Genomic DNA, 20,890 nt, shown 5'->3' with positions numbered 1-20,890 from the left:
AATTGCTTATTTGGAAGATTTGGAACACAAGAGGGGGTAGGGAGGGGAAGTCCTAGTTATTGGCAATAGATTGGATTTAATTTGTTATGATTTGTTCTAATTTGGAAAACCTTAATAAAAATTATTATAAAAAAAAAAAAAAAAGAACTTAATTTGTTCTGGAGGTCTGTTCTTAACCTGAAACTGTTCTTAATCTGAGGTACCACTTTAGCTAATGGGGCTTCCCACTGCCGCCTCACGATTTCTGTTCTCATCCTGAAGCAAAGTTCTTAACCTGAGGTACTATTTCTGGGTTAGCGGAGTCTGTAACCTGAAGCGTGTCTAAACCGAGGTACCACTGTATTGTTGGTAATACAGATGGTGGTTTTAACATTGTTTTGGGAGGTCAGCTTGAGTAACTAAAATGATGTGTGTAGGTTTTGTTGCAATAAATCCCCAGAAAGCCCTTTCTGCCTATTTCCTAATAAAAGTGGTAGTGGATTTGGTGTCAGTTTGAAAGCTGGTTATCCTAGCCTCACACTTCCATGATAAAAGCACCCCAGAGTGGTCTATGAGTTAAAAAACATGTACTGTTAAGAGCGGGGAGAATTATTTCATGATCTTCATGGTAGATAGCTACCTTCCCAGGAGCTTTGTATTAGACACATCAAGATAAAATCTTTACAAAAAGTTAAATATTAACTTTTAGGGTGGGGGGACGTTATGATAATATTAAAACTGGAATGAGAAATGGACACGCTATCAGGAGATTGCCAAATGCTTACAAGGCAAGCCAGTTACTCCCTGATCTTGGACACTTGCCATTCGTTTTCTGCCTATTCCCTGGCGAACAGCCCTCCTTCAGAAATGAACTGTATTCAAACTGAATCCATGCAAGGAGTATTTAGAAATGAGTTCAACGACAAAAAATGCATCGACCTTCCCCAACTGGTAACTCCTTCGTTTCACTTCATGGAAATAGATTCAAGCTTGGTGTTTCATTCAAGGCTGGCCCTTAAATGTAAGGTTAAGGTAAAGGACCCTTGGACGGTTAAGTCCAGTCAAAGGTGACAGTGGGGTTGCGGCGCTCATCTTTCAGGCGGAGGGAGTCAGTGTTTGTCCACAGACAGGTTTCTGGGTCATGTGGCTGGCATGACAAAACCACTTTTGGCGCAATGGAACACCGTGACGGAAGCCAGAATGCATGGAAACACAGTTTACCTCCCCGCTGCAGTGGTACCTATTTATCTACTTGCACTGGCTTGCTTTCGAATTGCTTGGTGGGCAGGTGCTGGGCCAGAGTAACAGGAGCTCACCCCGTTGCACGGATTCGAACTGCCAACCTTCTGATCAGCAAGCCTAAAAGGCTCAGTGGTTTAGACCACAGTGCCACCAGCATCCCCTTTTAGATGTAGGATGGCCCAAAAGGAAGAAATGCATCGCGAAAAGAGGATGGAAGAGATGGTTCATTTGCATAAAATTTGCATTTGCTAGTTCATATTCCTAGATGCAAATATAGAAATGGTTATGATAAAGTACAATACATCTGACCATACTGGGAAAAACGAATGAGCTGGTCTCTGCCCATTCAATCTTGCTTAACTGCTGATAGTCACCTTAAGACCCCAGTTTCTCATCCTTACCTTTCATCCAGACTTGGACAGAGAATTCTTCAAAGGAAGGACACCTTCAAATACAGGCTCCCAAGAGCCTTTCAAGCAGAGGACTTAGATGTGCGGAAATGATCTACACATAAAATATAACACAGTGGGCAAACAAACTCTAAGCTAACTGGACTCGGAGGCAATTGTTTTGGAATATGATGTCTTAGGTTTGAGTAGTGGTACTTCAAACTTTGAGGTGGAAGTCAAGGGGTTTTATTGCTTTTTTTTTACAAATCTTATTACAGGCAACTCCCCATTTACGTGCGTTCAAGGCACACGCGACTGCACACATGCACATCACTGCGAACCCAGAAGTGGCATGAAAAGGGGCAGAAACAGCCCTAATTCCCCACCCCATGTATTTAGTCGTCGGGAACCTCGTGAGTTGGAAAGCCATTCCACTGGCAAATCTTGCCGCACACAATTAAAAAAGGAGAATTACTTTTCTTTGAAACCGAACATGCACAAAGCTACACAAAAGGGTTTCTTTGTGCGCAGCCGAAGTTGAACAGCTCTGCAAAGCACACAAGAGCGAAGGATGTGTTGAATGGAGGGCAGCTTGGTCTCTAAGCTCCGTGCTAGAGCTCTCCATACAATCCGGATCCGCCCTGCCACATAAACCAACCAGATCGCCAACGTGCCCCACGGCTGCAAGCGTCTTTCCCTCTAATGGGGACACTGCCGGCTGGAGGCCTTTAGAATGGGGATATTTGCTTGGGAGCAAATTCCTGAATCTGGGGCAGCCTTTTCCAAGGTTGTCTGCGAGACGCATACTTGCCGAGGCAGTCGGATGTGTCTTGGAAACATGCTACAAAGGAGAAAAGGCCCTGTACCATCCTGAAATCATCCTGGAGTTAAGCTGTTTATTGTCCTTTATTTAATTAGCTATCTGTAAACAGAAAGAATGGTGAAGGGTATTCACATGTGGGAAGCCAAATTCATTATTTTAGCTATTCACTGTAGGGGGCAAGGACTATGCCAAGCCACCTATCGGAGATAAACAGCTCCCATAATTTGACGAGCTCTCGCATATTTGGCATCTCTGCTAAGATCTCTTAGGGCACAGTGAAGTGTTACAGTTCAAGTATTCTGTGGCCTGATGCTAAACACCTTTCTTTACTCACAGAGAAGCCAAATCATTTTCAGTGGAGCTTACTTCCAGGTAAACTTCGGCAGAACAGTGCCCTAAGAAAGTCTACTCAGAAGCAAATCCTGCTGCGTTTAATGGGGTTTAAATCTTTAGAGAGAATGTGCAGGCGGTTGCTTTGTGAGTTGGAATGTTAGCAACAGTGTTGACAAACGTTGAAATCAAGAGAAATAGAATAGAATAGAAATATTACGAAGAAAAATGGGGCATTTTAAAAAAAACTTTTAAAAAAACAACTAGCCCCAACGTAGGTGTCAGGACTGCCTCTAGGTCCCAGCTCACAGAGGACCAACGCCCGGTTGATGTAATGTACAAAAGTCTTTATTGAAGTTTAGTTTCCATTTCAAACCCCAGAGCGCGCAGCCCTACGTCTAGACTCTAGATCGGCGAAGTCCCCTCTGAGTCACTATCCCTTCCGCACCAGTTCAAGATCCTAGCCCGGCTCCACCTCCTGCGCTGTTCCTTCCTCCTCTGGGTCCTTCTGCCCCCTGGGGTTTCCTCCTTCCTGGACTCTTCTGATGCTGACCCCCCTGAGTCTTGCCCTTCCTTCCGGTGGGCTTTAGGACCTGGCTCCCTATCCGGGCTCCCTGCTGTGCCGCTCGCCTGTACATTTGAACTTGGCGCGCGCGCCCAGCCGGTAACCTTCCTCCTGACCGTTTCCCCGCTCTCCGATGTGGGCGTGGTCAAACCTGACTCATCTCCTCTTGCTGGTGGTGAGAACACTGGTCCCGATTCCTGGGACTCCCCCTCCCTACTGCGCTCTGGTGGGGAAGCTGGTCCTGATTTCCAACTGCTGCTCAGGGAGTCCCCGCTGGCCCCTTCCTCCTGGGGTTTTCCCCCTGGAGCCCCCCTTGCCCTGGCCATCGGCGCTCCCTTCTGTGAATCTTCCGATTCGCTGGAGAGGCTCGTGGAATGACTCTGGCCACTGTCACTGCCTCCACCCCACTCGGATTCCTCCTCCTCACTCTCCATTTGCTCCCCCTCCTGTGTCTCTGCTCCTGAACCCCTGACAGTAGGAAATAAGCCCGGGAAAACAGACGGTTAGATGACAACGGTGTGAAAGGAGCAGAGGATAGGGAGACTGCAAAGAAAACTGAAAGAATGATTTGAGGAAGAGGTTGGAGTTACCTTATTCAGACATAATTGCCAACTATATTTATTGGCTTGTGTACTCTCTGCCCCCCAGGATTGCCCCAAGGAGACTGAAAGCTTACCCCCCCCCCAATTAACCAGTTAAGCACTATGTCCAAACCCTAAACTGTGAGTAGCTTAAATATCCATTTTGTTTTTCATATTCACAGCCTTTTTTTGCCCCAGAATATACCTTTACTCTTTGTCAACCTCATTTATCAGACCATCTAGCTCAGTACTGTCCCCTGTATCCTGACTGGCGGTGGCCAGCAAGGATTTAAGATAGAGGGCATGCCTAGCCCTAGCCCTGGAGATGTTGGGGGTTGAACCTGCGATGTTCTGCATGCAAAGCAGATGCTATAATAATAATATAATTTATTATTTGTACCCCGCCCATCTGGCTGAGTTTCCCCAGCCACTCTGGGTGGCTTCCAACAAAAGACCAAAAATACACTTAGATGTCACACATTAAAAACTTCCCTGAACAGGGCTGCCTTCAGATGTCTAAAAGTCTGGTAGTTGTTGTTCTCTTTGACATCTGGTGGGAGGGCGTTCCACAGGGCGGGCGCCACTACCGATAAGGCCCTCTGCCTGGTTCTTTGTAGCATTGCTTCTCACAATGAGGGAACCACCAGAAGGCCCTCGGAGCTGGACCTCGGTGTCCGGGCAGAACGATGGGGGTGGAGATGATCCTTCAGATATACTGGGCCGAGGCTGTTTAGGGCTTTAAAGGTCAACACCAACACTTTGAATTGTGCTCGGAAACGTACTGGGAGCCAATGTAGGTCTTTCAAGACCAGTGTTATGTGGTCTTGGCAGCTACTCCCAGTCACCAGTCTAGCACCACTCTGGCGAGACAGTCTGCAGGCAGGTAGGGTCTCAGCCTGCGTACCAGGTGGAGCTGGTAGACAGCTGCTCTGGATCCAGAATTGACCTGCACCTCCATGGACAGCTGAGAGTCCAAAATGACTCCCAGGCTGTGCACCCGGTCCTTCAGGGGCACAGTTACCCCATTCAGGATCAGGGAGTCCTCCACACCAGCCCGCCCCCTGTCCCCCAAGAACAGTACTTCTGTCTTGTCAGGATTCAACCTCAATCCATTAGCCGCCATCCATCCTCCAACCACCTCCGGGCACTCACCCAGGACCTTCACTGCCTTCACTGGTTCTGATTTGAAAGAGAGGTAGAGCTGGGTATCATCTGCATATTGATGGACACCCAGTCCAAACCCCCTGATGATCTCTCCCAGCGGCTTCATGTAGATGTTAAAAAGCATGGGGGAGAGGACGGAATCCTGAGGCACCCCACAAGTGATGGCCCAGGGATCTGAACACTCATCCTCCACCACTTTCTGAACATAGCCCCGGAGGAAGGAGCGGAACCACTGTATGACAGTGCCCCCAGCTCCCAGCCCCTCTAGACAGTCCAGAAGGATGTTATCGTCAATTGTATCAAAGGCCGCTGAGAGATCCAGCAGAACTAGGAAACAGCTCTCACCTAGCCCGCCACAGATCATCAACCAATGCAGTTTCAGTCCCATGATGAGGCCTGAATCCTGATTGGAAGGGATCCAAATGGTCCACATCCTCCAGGCGTGCCTGGAGTTGTTCAGCAACCACCCACCCAATCACCTTGCCCAAGAATGGAAGATTTGAGACTGGGTGATAGTTGGCCATACTGGCCGGGTCTAAAGATTTTTTTTAAGAAGCGGTTTAATGACTGCCTCTTTCAGCGGATCTGGGAATGCTCCCTCACAGAGGGAAGCATTCAGCACCCCGCAGAGCCCATCGCCCAGCCCTTCCCGGCTTGCTTTTATTAGCCAGGATGGGCAAGTATCAAGGAGACAGGTGCTTGGTTTCACACTAACCATTGAGCTACAACCCTTTCCCATCCCACTGACAAGCCCCAACAAGAAGAGCAGGTGCTACTTGGCTGTGAGTCCTGGAGGACCTGCTCCCCACCTTGAAGGCTTTTCCCACCTGTTCTGGGACAGTGGGGCCCGGACTGACTCCAGCTGCAGAAGCTGAGGCTGTTGAACCAGACTATCACTTGGGGGGTCGTTTGGGTTTTTGTTGTTGTTGCGGGGGTGATCGTAGTTGCTGTTGGGTTTTTGTATCTTTATATTTATGTTGAAACTGTTGAGTTTGGTTTTGTGTTTTTAATGTTTTATTGTGTATGACTACTTTTCTTAAGTTGCAGTTATATATCCTCTCCCCCCACCCTACCCAAGTATTAAGCTGGCTTGAACATGGATTGAACTGCGGAAAGATGGCTGACAAATAAAATTACGTATGATGCACTTCCAGTAGAAACCCATTTGTTTACTAGGGTGTTACCTTATTTCCTACTTCCTGCCAGGCTTGTTGGTGGAATGGGCTGCCTCTGGCATAGTGCAAGACCTCTCCCCAAGAGATCTCACTGAAGGGGCTAAATATGGTGGCTATTGTTTTACCTCCAGCACCACAGACACACGAGGAGCACATCGCTATCGGCCTCTTGCCCTGCTTGTGGTCGTTCCATGTGGCCATGATGGGGTGCAGGATCCTGGAATAAATGGAACTTTTCATCTGACCCAGTAGGGCTCTTGTTATGTTTTTATCCATTTCCATTAACGCCATTGCCCTACACCATGATTTTCTTATTGCTGACAAAATCAAAAACAACCCTTCCACGTACACACTTGGGGGTGGGGTGGGGAAGATTTTCATAAGGGTGAAGCCTGTCGACCTTCAACACAACAACCAACACGATTCTGATTAAAGAAAGAACTCTGTTTTTAATAGGGTTTTTATCATTAAAAAAGTTTAAACCTGCATAGCAATCATTTCAAAAAATAATTATTTAATGTTCCATAATGAAACTGTACACAACCTAGTCTTGAGCGACCTGCAGCCCGTGAGGTGGTTTTGAAGCAGTCCAGCACAAAGAGTCTTTTTTTCCCCTCCCCCTTTGGAGTTGGCTTTTCCCACTGGCGTGTCAAGAGGGTTTGTGTTTTGTTCTTGGTTGAGAGTCTGGCTCCGTGAGTCAGCGGTGGGTTTGTGCTGGGCTACGCGAACAGTCCGGTACCCCCCCCTCTCTCTCTCTCGCCCCCTGCCCCAACCCCTTTAGCGGGGCTCCTCAAAGTCGTTCAATGTCTCGATATTTCTTCCTCAGGATGGAGACTTGGTCTTTAAAGAGTACGGGGTCGAGCCTCATCTGAGAATGGGTCAGCGGCATATAGCCAAACCAGCTGGCAAAAGTGTTCATGCAGCTCTGCCTCTGAGCAAAATGGTCTGGGTCAGCCCACCGAGAAGCCCTGGAGGTCTGTGAGGGGAAATCAAACAAACGGGAGTCAAGGATAGGCCTGCAATGTTCAATTCATCTCACATCACCCTCCGCAAAACTAAAGCATTAAAATTGACTTAAAAGATGTCCCCACAATTAATTGAGCAGCAGATTAAAATAAAATAATAGTAGTAAGTGCTTACAAAAACTGCGGGACCAGAGATTCACAGAAGATTGGAAGAAATATACGAACTATTTGAAGAGCAACTGTAATCAACAAATTACGCTAGCAGGACTACAAGAAGTTTTGTAAGGAGGAATATATGAATATATGAAATATTGCAAAGAAGAGTGACATTAGTTATGATACTTAATTTACATTTCTTACTTTCACTTTTACATTTGAGTGGAAAATTTTCAGATGTGATTGATGGAAGTCAAAAAAATTGTATAAGATATAAAAGTATGTTTTATAATTCTTGAAAATGATATGTTAAAAAAACTAATTAAAATATAAAAACTGATATCTAGAAAGAGGCACAGTTGATTTTACCTCACATTTTTAATAATAATAATAATAATAATAATAATAATAATAATAATAATAATAATAATAATTTAGGCTAGTTTTTGTTACCGGAAACCAGCCAGCTTTAAACTAATGTTTCACTATCCATACCATTTAGGGGCAAAAACTCTGGTTAAGGTAAAATGGAAGCAGATGTTCCCAAACTCCTCCTTGCAGCAGTGCTCATTCTTGTCAGGCTTAAACCATGGTGTTACTTGTACTTGTCAGGCTTAAACCATGGTGTTACTTGTTTACTCAAAGGGCATTTTGACCCAGTAAGTCTTAAAAACTAATGCCTTTTTTAAAAAAAGAGTGCTGCCCATGAAAATAATTCTAAATTAATTTACCAGCTCCCAAGCAAAGGCAAAATCAGAGTGTGATCAGTGACGTCTTATCTGTGGGCAGCTCCCAAAAGCCAGAAAAGGAAAGGCTGCTTGCCAAGAAGGCACCACACATTGCATCCCCACAGTTAACGCAAGCTGCTGAATCGTTTTGGGACGGTAGAGAAACAATTATGAAGTGATCTTCTTGTTTTCTTATGGGAAGTCACTTGAAAGAATAATTTCAAAAATAGAATATCACATCTGTCACAGCACAGTTTGAGAACATTCCTCCTCTCAGACTATGACGGCGCTTCAAGTTATTTTTTGAACAGCACAAAGATTTCATTGTTTTATCTATCTATCTATCTATCTATCTATCTATCTATCTATCTATCTATCTATCTATATTTATATACATCGTTTTTCAGGGTTTTAAGACCATAAGGTGTTAGGACTTTTATTATAGACTTGTAAGTGGTCTCCTGCTTGCAGCAAAGTGGCCTTTATCAGCAGGAAGAGAAACTGCAGAAGACTAAAGCAGGGACACGTGCGTAGAGAGGCGTGCTAAGTAAGGCTTTTTGTGGACTAGAAACTCGCTCAGGCTTTTTGATTTTGCTGGCGATACGGCTCTCCTAAATGATAACATGCTAACTGACAAGTATGCATGCCCTCTATCATATTGACGGAAGCATGGCTTTTCAGGATAGATTTACTTGATCATTGCGGTTAATGTGTCAAGCAGCTCTCTTTGGTGTTCACATGATCCAAGCTATCGCAACACTGTATTACCAGATCATGCTATTACAGTGGACGTTCGGGTTGCAAACATGATCCGTGCAGGAGGCACGTTCGCAACCCACAGCGTTCGTAACCCGTGAGTCTGCACATGCGCGGGTCACAATTCAGTGCTTCTGTGCATGCGCAAAGCATGATTTAGTGCTTCTGTGCATGTGCCGAAACCCGGAAGTAACCCGTTCCAGTACTTCCGGGTTCAGCACGGTGCACAACCCAAAATCGCGCAACCCGGTGTCTGTAGCCCGAGGTATGACTATACTTAAAAAAAGTAGCCAAGATGAGATGCAATATACATGTTTGGAGACAACCTGACAATAAAACTTGGAATTATTCTGATTAATAACTATTTTTTATGCTACCCTTCATCCAAGGATCATAGGGCGGTTTGCAATATAAAACTACAAAAACACACAATATAGTAACAAATCAAAACAAAAATAAGCCCTTCTTTAAAAGGACATATAGGGTTTAATTAGCAAAAGGCCTGGGGGAAGAGGAGCAAGCCTCTTGATATAGCATGCTAGGTGGCTTCCTCTGAATGTGTGAACTGAACCTATTAAAAAAAAAGTGTTTGCTTATATAAGGCGTGTGTGTGTGCAGAATGTATATCGCTGCAAGAAGGTCAAAGCTGTCTCTAGACACATACCTGTCCCATCATCGTTTCCTTATACTGTTTTTTCTGTGTTACTTTGATTGGTGGCAATTTTGTCACAGCCGACACTAAAAAGTTCATCAAAATGTCCTCGCAGTTGGCCAATTGGTCCACCATGTTCTTCAGGCTGGCAGGCAAGAAATGAGTGTACAGGTAGTGATAATATCTGTAAAAAAAAACCCAACAGAGTCCTGTCAGTGAGGATCGGATGCGGCCATCCTTTGCAGACTTACCTGGAGTTAAGCCCCGCTGAACTTGGGGAGAGGGACATGCACACATCCATCCTTGGCGGTGCATTTTAGGGGACAGTGAATGACAATTTTCAGGACATAGGGATACGTAGGAAGCCTTGTTATACCAGGTTAGGGTATTGATACATTCAGCCTAGGCTTGTGCCCTCTGACTTCCAATGGTTCTCCAGGTCATCAGGAAGAAGCTGACATGTCTTGAACCTTGGACTTCCTGGTTGCTCACAACCTGCTCTACCACTGAGTTACAATCCCTCCCCATACTGGGGGCAAAGAGTCCATAGTCCATCCTCTACAATTTGAGGAATCGCAGAGGTGGAAAGATGTTTGATATACAGGGAACCATGAAGTATACTTTGTAGAGGTGATCTGTGGTAGATTTATTTGACCATGAGCTACCAGTTGTGGACTCCTAATCTAAGGACAACTGACTATCTGCCCTAAAATCTATTCTCCCATATGCCTGCCCCCAAAAATGAGATTTTGCCTGAATTTGTCCTGGACCCATTGTTGTTCAACATCTTTATAAATGACTTGGGTGAAGGAATTGGGCGGGGAGGGGGTGCTTATCAAATTTGCAGATGACACCAAACTGGGAGGAGTAGCTAATGCCGCAGAAGACAGAATCAGGATTCAAGATGACCTGAACAGATTGGAGAACTGGGCCCAAACTAACAATATGAATTTCAATAGGGACTAATGTGAGGTTCTGCACTTGGGCAGGAAGAACCAGATGCACAAATGTACGATGGGGGGCATCTAGATGGTACATGTGAAAAAGATCCATGGGTCTTAGTAGACTAGAAGCTTAGCTTGAGTCAACCGTGTGATGCAGCAGCAGCAAAAGTTAATGCTATTCTAGGCTGCATCAACAGAAGTACAGTGGTACCTCAGGTTACAGATGCTTCAGGTTAGAGACTCAGCTAACCCAGAAATAGTACCTCGGGTTAAGAACTTTGCTTCAAGATGAGAACAGAAATCACTTGGCAGCAGCGGGAAGCCCCATTAGCTAAAGTGGTGCTTCAGGTTAAGAACAGTTTCAGGTTAAGAATGGACCTCCAGAACGAATTAAGCACTTAACCCAAGGTACCACTGTATAGGGCCCAGATCAAGGGAAGTAATAGAACCTTTTTCAGACCACACTTGTGTCCAGTTCTGGGTGCTACAATTTAAGAAGGATATTGACAAGCTGCAATGTGTGCAGAGGAGGGCAACCAAGATGATCAAGGGTCTGGAAACCAAGCCTTATGAGGAACGGTTGATTCTAGGAGGCTTCCTTGGTTGTTCAAAGGCGAGGGAAGTCAGAAAACAATGACGACTCGTTTAAAACCAAAACGAGGCTTCCTTTGGTGGCTCTGTTCTTTTGCAATCTCAATAAACAAAGATGACTATTTTCAAACAATTCTGATTCACAAGGACCATACTGGCATCCTACAAAGCTGGCTAGTTTAGCATCTTTGATGATCAGCCAACTCAAACCTTCCCTTGCTGAGGACATGTCCGTCCTTCCTTGATGCCAAGGAGTGTTTTGGCTTAGGCCTTTTGAAGAATTTGGGGGTGCTTTTGAAGTCTATTGAAGCCCATGAAAGGAGACAGTTAGGCTGCTTCTGTAATACGAGCGACATCAAAGAGATTCAGAAAAACACAATAATTACCGGACCCTGAAAGTGGGAATTAAAGTCATCTATGAAACAAACTCGAACTCTAATCCTTCCAGAATCTCCTTTGGTGTTTTAACAAGAAATGCTGTTAAAAGCAACAACTAGCTAACAGGGAAGGAAGAGACAGAGATGAGAAAATATTTTCAAGGCCTAGCTACATCACAGTTCCACCTCAATACCAATCTTTACCTATAATAGCACAGGTGAACCAACTAGAGCATCTCTTGAGTGTGTAAAGACTATTTTCCCCTCACCAACCATAACCAGCTCTCCCAGATTTTCAATGGGTCTTCTGAGGGCACTCTTCCCAAACCACTCCCCACCCCACAAAATTCTCCTCATTTTATGGTAAAACAAGGCTGATTTCTTGCGATGGCCCAGTAGGTGCTTGTGGTGTGAAGAAGTGCATTGTGGGAAACAAGGCACTGTAGGATGCACACAAGAATGTACAGAGGCATCCATCCTTGGGTACCAGTTGCAGCATTTAGTGGAGATCCTGAAGGCCAGGGCAGCTGTAGCAGCAATAAGAGGCATCTTGAAGGCCAGGGAAGTTATGGCGAAACTCTGGCCCTCCACATCTCATTGGACTACAACTCCCATCTTTGGCCCTGCTGGCTGGGGCTGATGGGAGTTGGAGTCCAGCAACTTCTACAGTGCCATATACCCCCTATCCCAGGACTAGGGCCTGCTCACCTTTCACTAAATTGGGAGGGTTTGGGGTGAATGTTGGAATCAGGAGAAGGATGTAGAACTGCACATTCTCTTCTCGTGTGTCACCCGCCTGCCGTGTGCCAATTCATCCACCTATTTTGGCATTATGTGTGGCAATCAGGTTAATATGCATTGTCTTAAACACATCTCCCAAAGCCCTGATTAAACAAGAGTTTCTCCAAGCAAATTGCAGGAATGCACCCAAGCTTTTTTAAAAAATATATTAAAAGTCTCCTCTTGCAGAGACTGGTTTCAAACAGATATGATGCTTCGAATTCTTACTTGTGGTAGATAGCAGCTCCAGTCAATACCATGGAATAGTCATTCGTCCATTTGGATGTGTAGCCCCATCGCTCCTTAGTGTTGTCCCAAAAATGGCTGCGGGCAGGGTAGCCCACGATCCTCTCTGGGAAACTCTGCCAAACCGTAAAGGCAAAATCCACCTGCAGGCAAGGAAAGCAAACAGAACATATGTGGCAAGCGGTAATCAAACAGCCTCAAAAATGTCAGCAAAACAAAATATTACCTTTCCCACTAATTCATAATTTGCAATCTTGGGAACTGTTGCAAAACATTAATTCTCTGTATTCATCAGTAAATTAAACTGACTGCTTGACATTTTGCCCTGTAATTATGCACATTTTAATGTTTTCCTGTTAACAGGAGTCTAGAGCTCCAGAGAATCGCATTAACATTTTGCAGGCGTGACTCGTGCAAAGCTAAAGTTTGCAACTGGTAGAGAATCTGTGTGCCGTGTGGGAATTGCGTGTTTACTGGTGTGAACAAGAAAGCCACTGCTTTAAACCATTATCATTGAAGGACTCGGGTGGGGGTGGCAAAGTGTTCTCGTTTCCTTCTGCTGAAAATGTCAATTTTCTATTCTCTCAATTCAGCTAAAAGTAAGCTCCAGAAATCCTCACACACACCCCACCACCCTGTTCGGAAACTGCTTTAAGTTAAAACAAAATAAAAAAATTCCTTCCAGTAGCACCTTAAAGACCAACTAAGTTAGTTCTTGGCATGAGCTTTCGCGTGCATGCACACTTCTTCAGATACACGAAAGCTCATACCAAGAACTAACTTAGTTGGTCTTTAAGGTGCTACTGGAAGGAATTTTTTTATTTTGTTTTGACTATGGCAGACCAACACGGCTACCTATCTGTAACTGCTTTAAGTTAGATTCAGTGAGGAAGCAAGGGAGATGGTGAACGCTGAAAGTTGGACTACAAATACCATGATGCACTCCTGTGGCTGACTTTCTATGAGAAATGATGGTCTCACAGCATCCTTGCTGAAGAGGTGAATTATGGGAGATTCAGCGCACTGAACCACAAACATGAATGCTTCAAATTAAAAAAGGCTGATCGCCGAAGAATTGATGCTTTTGAATTATGGTGCTGGGGGAGACTCTTGAGAGTCCCATGGACTGTAAGAAGATCAAACCTCTCCATTCTTAGGGAAATCAGCCCTGAGTGCTCACTGGAAGGACAGACCCTGAAGCTGAGGCTCCAATACTCCAATTCCTTGTTATTATCAGATCCTTTAGAATGGAAAGCTGTTTTGGGGAAGTGAAGAATGGCACACATCCTGAAGAATGCAGTTTTAAGGCACGTCCCGAAACTTTTAAGTGTTTTCATTCGGAAGGCAGTTCAGGCAGAGCATTCATGTCACAGCTGTGATCGCATCCAAACCATCCTGTCCAGAAGCCAAACGTCACCTTACGGCAGCCTGCTCTAAAATCTGACATCTGTTTCCTTGAAAAGATTTAAAAAAGCAGGAGGGGAAAGGCAAGGGATGCTTGCGCCCATGCTAAACAATGAATCCAGGTTGAGGGCGAGTCATGGGCTATCACAACCTCCTGCCTCTAGTGTTCAAATTCTCCCTACTATCTAGGACAGAGGTGAACAACCTGTGGGCCATGGCATGATTTGAAAAGTAATGGGTTCAGACCTCTGGCAACAGCGACCTGTCCCTCCCCTGGCAGCGAAGTGCGTGGCAAAAAGAGAGAAAAGGAATGTACCCAGAATACCCATTTTTGGCTCCGGTGCTGCCCCACACTGCCCTAACAGCTGACTAATAATAATAATAATAATAATAATAATAATAATAATAATAATAATATTTTATTTTTACTTATACCCGACCCATCTGGCCAGGCCTCCCCAGCCTTTCTGGGCGGCTTCCAACAGAATATGAAAACACACACAATAAAACATCAAGCATTAAAAACTTCCCTAAACAGGGCTGCCTTCAGATGTCTTCTAAAAGTCAGAGAGTTGTTTATTTCCTTGCCATCTGATGGGAGGGTGTTCCACAGGGCGGGCGCCATCACCTAGAAGGCCGTCTGTCTGGTTCCCGTAACCTCAATTCTTGCAGTGAGGGAACAGCCAGAAGGCCCTCGGCGCTGGACCTCAGTGTCTGGGCAGAACGGTGGAAGTGGAGACGCTCCTTCAGGTATACTGGGCTGAGGCTGTTTAGGGCTTTAAAGTCAGCCCCAGCACTTTGAATTGTGCTCAGAAACAGAACCTCACAGCTTCCGTATCAATTTCCTAGCTGGGTCGGGAAACACTTTTCACCGTGAGGGATCAATTTCCCCCTGGGCAAAGCCACGCCAGTGGTGGGAGGGGAGAGAGGCAAAAGGGGGCGGGGCAACTTGAGCCACCATCTAGAGAAGCAAGAGGCATTATTAAGAGTCCAAGGACACACTCCGGCTAGAATTAAAAACATTTGGAGTGGGAAGCAATGATCGGCGTGGACTGGCGGTGCCTTGGGAAGAGTTTGAAAGGGTCTGGCAGGCCAAATTTGGCCTCTAGGGCAACACCAAATCCCTTCCCTTGTCTGTTCTGGAGTTTCTTCCATTGATTCTAACCCTCTGGCATCCCACTGGGGTTAGGGGTGTAGCTGAGATTTTGCTGGACTGCAGCATGCTAGTGTGGAAGTTGGATTTGAGTGCCACCTGGCTCCCCCAGATGCCATGAATGACTGTCAACTCCTATTGCGGAAGATCGACGCGAGCCTCACAGCTCACTTTAATCATTTCCCTCCGAAGCGGATGCAGTACAGATTATCTGGCATGGGTGGCGTGGAAAACAACCTACCACCTACCAGCCTCTTCCACCTGCTCCCCCCCTCCCTTGGTCAGCCCACACAGATTTCTAATTACGAGACTCACACATGTCCCTCCCAGTATGGGAGATGGAACTTTGGACTCTCACCCAGAGGAATGAAAAGGCTTAATATTTCATTTCATTATGAATGAAAAGGGCAAAACCTTCATTAACGGTAAAAGATGAAAGAACAGAACAAAACCATTTGGGGCTCCCCCCCCTCCAGGTTTTTAGCATTCCAATTTGAAAGCAAGTTTCAAACTGGAGACTACTGTCAAATGTTAAATCGGGCAATGATAGGCTACTTGCCTTCATGGGTTTTTGTGTGTGTGTGCGTGCCCGGCACAGAATTCAAGAAATTTAAAAGCAGCCTTTCGTAACCTGCAGCATTCCAGATGTTTTGGGCTTCATAGTCAGGGATGATGGATTTGTAACCCAAGAACACCTGAGCAGCACTAGGTGGGGATAAGTTGCTTTAAAGTATCTGGATTCATCAACAACAACTCCATGTTTGAGACTCATGTCATACAGAACATGATGATTGGCCATTGCTGTAATGTCTTTAAAAGGAGATTTAGACTCATAAGCTACATGGAGTCCAGTGGCGAACCTACATTTTTGGATCCCCCAAAATGGGGGCCTCTTTGCAACAAGCTCCTGTCAACCTAGCAGTTCGAAAGCACATCAAAGTGCAGGTAGATAAATAGGTACCGCTCTGGCGGGAAGGTAAACGGTGTTTCTGTGCGCTGCTCTGGTTCGTCAGAAGTGGCTTAGTCCTGCTGGCCACATAACCCGGAAGCTGTACGCCGGCTCCCTCAGCCAATAAAGCGAGATGAGCACTGCAAACCCAGAGTCGGTCATGACTGGACCTAATGGTCAGGAGTCCCTTTACCTTTTTGCAACCAGCAATGAAATCTGGGTAACCATGTAATCTTCTTCAATGGGGTTGTTCCACGGCAGATCACCACACCAGTATAATGTCTGTGTTGTTGTTTAGTCGTTTAGTCGTGTCCGACTCTTCATGACCCCATGGACCAGAGCACGCCAGGCACTCCTGTCTTCCACAGCCTCCCACAGTTTGGTGAAACTCATGCTGGTGGCTTCGAGAACACTGTCCAACCATCTCGTCCTCTGTCGTCCCCTTCTCCTTGTGCCCTCAATCTTTCCCAACATCAGGGTCTTTTCCAGGGAGTCTTCTCTTGTCATGAGGTGGCCAGAGTATTGAACCCTCAGCTTCAGGATCTGTCCTTCCAGTGAGCACTCAGGGCTGATTTCCTTCAGAATGGATGGGTTTGATCTTCTTGCAGTCCATGGGACTCTCAAGAGTCTCCTCCAGCACCATAATTCAAAAGCATCAATTCTTCGGCGATCAGCCTTCTTTATGGTCCAGCTCTCACTTCCATACATCACTACTGGGAAAACCATGGCTTTAACTATACGGACCTTTGTTGACAAGGTGATGTCTCTGCTTTTTAAGATGTGTTACTGACCCTCAAACTTTGGGATTGTTGAAATATATGCAATGAAAAATTAATTAATTTGAGTTGTGCCGCTCAAATCGGGTCTACTAGACCCAATTTTTTAAAAGCAATTTGGACTGAAGTTGCTTCTGGCGCCTCTCCAAAATTAAGGGCCCTGAAGCTGGAGCTTTGTTAGTTTCACGCAGATATGCAGGAGAAAGTGAACTGGGTCACCCAAGCAATCGCACTTCTACCACCCTGGAAGCAAGAAAGGCGTTCATCTCTGAAGCCGGAAATGGAGAACTTGTGGCTGCCTAGATAGGGCTGGACTCCAAATCCCATCATCCTTGGCTACTAACCAAGCTGACTAAGGCTGATGGGAGCTGAAGGCGCAGCAACACACAGCTCCAAACCAGCAGCGTCTGACCATTCCAGGGGGGAATTTGTCCCTTTAAGGGAGAGGGAAGGAGCTACAGAGAACAAGAAGACGAAAAGTGCTGAAATCGAAAGGGGCAATAAAGACCCAAAGCTTTTCCACAGCTGCCATTAATAATGTATTTCCGATATATTGCAGTCTTATATAAACGGTCGCCCATCTCCTCCTTCTCTTTGCGGGAAGAGGCGCTAGAAATCAATACTCATCCCAGTTGTAAAAATTGGTTTTCTACAGCGGGCTTTTAGTCTCTCTCTTTCTCTGTGTGTGTCTGTGTGTGTGTGTCTTTTTCCTTGAGCACAATCTTGCTCTGGGCACAACAGCTCTCAAGTACAAGGAATCTCCTTTCATTTAAAGAGAGATTGGGCTCAGCTCTTGATATGCGGGAAGCAGAGACACAGGAATCAAACACAGGCATCAGGGTGGAAATGTTTGCTTTACAAAGCAATGGTGTTGCTCTGAGAGAGAGGGAGAGGCAAGAAGGCCGGGGATGAGAAAATGTGCCGTTCTTTAAAAAGAAAGGAAAGTGTTAACTCCAACCTGAAAGCCTGTGTTTAGAAAACGGGCCATGCTGCAACCTGACTATGTTTTCTGTTAGCATGGAATGTAACCTGCGTCCCGACAGACACGGGAACGAGCAGAATTCAGTACAGGATGCTGTGAGTGACGCAACTGCAGCAAAGCAGCACCCCAGCTCTATGGAATTGTGTTCGCTGGGACTGAATGGAGATGGATCAATAGACACAGTCGTACCTCGTAAGTCGAACGCCTTGTGGGACAAATGTTTTGGCTCCGGTTTGCGAACGTACTTTGGAACCTGAACGTCCATTGCGGCTTCCAGTTGGCTGCAGGAGGTTCCTGCAGCCAATCGGAAGCCACACCTTGGTTCCCGAACGTTTTGGAAGTTGAACGGACTTCCGTAACAGATTCTGTTCGACTTCCGAGGTATGACTGTAATGCCGTAGTGAAGGCAGAGTCCAAGACCATAGCTCAATGGCAGAGCATATGTCCATCAGGAAAGAAGGCCCCTACTGCAACTGGCAGAACACAGCCAACCAAGTTCTGGAGCCCCTAATCCAGGAGTCAGCAAACGTTTGCAGTAGGGGGCCGGTCAACTGTCCCTCAGACCTTGTGGGGGTCCGGACTATATTTTGGAAAAAAAAATAATGATGCAAGAGCACCACGAGCCCTAGTGGGTGCTTACCTGTGTCTTGCGAGTGGCAGGGGCCGGTGGCAGAGGGATGATGAGCGGCGTGCAAAAGGCTCCAGAGAGGGGCTGCTTAAAATGGCGGCCGCTTGAGCACGGCTGCTGCTGGCACCAACAAAGCCCAGCCCCCTTCCTCCTCTAGGCAGGGTGGGGAGAAGCCAGGAGGAGGGAGGAAGGAGGCGCCGCTGCCACCACCGCCATGTGAGGGGAAAAACGTGTCCGCTGGTGATCCGTGCGGCGATTTCTGGAGTGTCCGTGGGCCGGATCCAGAAGGCAATTGGGCTTGATCTGGCCCCCAGTCCCTAGTTTGCCGACCCATGCCCTAATCTCTCTCTCTGCAAAGGACCTCTACTTGTGATACTGACATAATCCCTATACAGTCATATCTCATGTTACGTTTGCTTCATGTTACGTTTTTTCAGGTTGCGTCCTGAGGCAACCCGGAAGTACCAGAAAGGGTTACTTCTGGGTTTTGCCGCTCACGCATGAAGTGCTAAATCGTGCTTTGTGCATGCGCAGAAGCACCAAATCGCGCCACACACTTGCGCAGATACGGCGCTTCAGGTTGCGGTCTTTTCATGTTGCGAACGGGCCTCTGGAACGGATCCTGTTTGCAACCAGAGATACCACTGCACCACCACTAGGCCATAGAATGAAAGAACAACATTCCCATCACACTCTCTCTCCCCTTTCTTTCCCCCCAAATTGTACTTTTCTCTGCTTATTTGTCTGTCTCGTTAACACAAGAAAACCTTTAATAAAAAATATTTTTAAAAAGGAAAGTAGGTCCCAGGTGCAAACTCTGGCAGTTCCAGGTAGGCATGGGAAAAGCTTTTGCTTGAAACCCTGGACAGCTGCTGCCGGACAGTGTAAACAGCACTGAACTAGGTGGACTCCCATGGTCTGGCTCGGTGCAAAGCCAGCTTCCTATATTTCTAATGTCAGAGATGGCTGATCATGCAATCCTCGCCTACGCAGCCAGCACAAAAACTGTGAAGAGCAAAAAGCAAAGCAGCAGACTTGGCCGGGAAGAGGTCTCACCTCAGTGGTTGAAAGCACCGTATCCTCATCGAGGCTTAGAACAGCATCCGTGACAATGTTCTCGTAGGGCAGGAAGCGGCTGCTCATCACCTGCGGAGGGGGATAAAGAGGGTCAGCGCTCAGCTCATGAGACTTGCCCTGCCAAGGGCAGCACCCCTTTTAGACCCAAATTGGAAGAGTTAACTCTCTGCCGTCACATTAATGGAGGAAATGACCCCATTGAACAGAAAGGTCCGGGGAAGATTTGAGGATGACTGGTCAGATAAGAAGAATTGAATTTCGTGGTAGCTCGCTACGCATTCCTCCCGTGCAGGCTCCTTGTTTCCGCTGCTACGTTATCCGCCAATTTGTTTTGAAATGGCAGCACCGCGGGGGCTCACGGCTGCTCCCTTCCACCTGATTTTTGTCATGTGTAATGCTCAGGTGTGTTAGGTGTCTAGGTGTCTGCAGTGGGGGGGGAGTAAGGGGTGCAGTTTCCCTCTCCCATGAACCACAAGCCCCTGATTCCCAGCTTTCGTTCAAAAACAAGACACGCAAGTTCCTAGCAAGCTGTAGAATTTAAGGTACGGGGTGAATTGTACAGGCCTTGTAAAAATCCCTGCAGATTCCCGTGCCAGGAGGTTGTTGCTTTATTTTGATTTTTATATCCATTATGGGTAGCTATATGAAAAGAAGCAGCAGAGAGAGAGACATGGATGCATTTGCTACAAAGAGCTGAAGGCAGTAGCTATGGTTGCCCTTCCCACTTGAATCCTCACAACTGCCCCTGCAAGGTCGACTAGGAGGCAGCGACTGGCTGAAAGTCACTCAAGTGGGGATTTCAACCAAACCTAAGGCGGGTCACAAGCTGACCTACCACCCATACGCATATATGCCGGCAAATTGAGCAGCCAACCCCTGAATGCATGTTTGGACTAAAGGTGGGTCAGTCCCACGTCTTTAAAAGCTTGCTCTAAATTTGGTTTAGAGCAGGGTTTCCCAAAGGTGGGTCTCCAGCTGTTTTCGGACTACAATTCCCATCATCCAGTCCCGCTAGCTACGGATGATGGGAGTTGTAGTCCCAAAGCAGCCAGAGACCCATGTTTGAGAACCCTCGGTTTAGGCAGTGGTTCTCAACCTGTGGGTCCCCAGATGTTGTTGGACTACAACTCCCATCATCCCTGAACTCTGGCCCTGCTAGCTAGGGGTGATGGGAGTTGTAGGTCAACAACATCTGGGGACCCACAGGTTGAGAAAGCAAGGACAGGCGACCTTGCATCCGCCAAATGTTGGATTCCAACTCCCATCAGCCCCAGCCAGCAAGGCCAACAGTCAGGGATGATGGGAGTTGTAGTCCTGACCATCTCAGGTGAGGAGGGGGAGCCAGATGTTGCCTGCCCCTGGCTCAGATCATACATTCTGAAGTCCAGACATTTTGTTTTCTCCCTCCCCCTTTGGGAATTTATTCTGGAGCGCAGAGCAACCTGCCAGCGTGCGAATGGCGTGCTGTTGACCGCACG

The 20,890-nt window shown here is 46.5% G+C and overlaps 1 protein-coding gene and 2 long non-coding RNA genes across 4 annotated transcripts in view; 2 read left to right on the top strand and 1 right to left on the bottom strand.

Moving 5' to 3' along the window:
* The window catches only part of LOC310849320, a 35,438-nt gene that overhangs the window by 5,696 nt on the left and 8,852 nt on the right, over positions 1 to 20,890 (top strand). The window lies entirely within an intron of this gene.
* LOC310849359 lies at positions 6,190 to 6,742 on the top strand. The gene is made up of 2 exons (XR_014566895.1): positions 6,190 to 6,593; positions 6,633 to 6,742. It is a non-coding gene; the product is annotated as an uncharacterized lncRNA (long non-coding RNA).
* Positions 6,678 to 20,890, bottom strand: part of EXT1 (exostosin glycosyltransferase 1) — a 264,890-nt gene continuing 250,677 nt past the window's right edge. Inside the window, exons 8-11 of the mRNA XM_083749144.1 lie at positions 19,392 to 19,481; positions 12,426 to 12,586; positions 9,518 to 9,689; positions 6,678 to 7,224 (exon numbers count right to left, since the gene is read on the bottom strand). Of these exons, the coding sequence (XP_083605270.1) occupies positions 7,039 to 7,224; positions 9,518 to 9,689; positions 12,426 to 12,586; positions 19,392 to 19,481 (609 nt within the window). The 3' untranslated portion in view covers positions 6,678 to 7,038. The remainder of the gene's footprint in view (positions 7,225 to 9,517; positions 9,690 to 12,425; positions 12,587 to 19,391; positions 19,482 to 20,890) is intronic.

The sequence above is a fragment of the Podarcis gaigeae genome (genome assembly GCF_964106915.1).
Source record: "Podarcis gaigeae genome assembly, chromosome: 7".
NCBI classification, from domain to species: domain Eukaryota; kingdom Metazoa; phylum Chordata; class Lepidosauria; order Squamata; family Lacertidae; genus Podarcis; species Podarcis gaigeae.
Note: the sequence above shows the minus strand (reverse complement) of the source record. Positions and strands in the feature narration are given on the sequence as shown.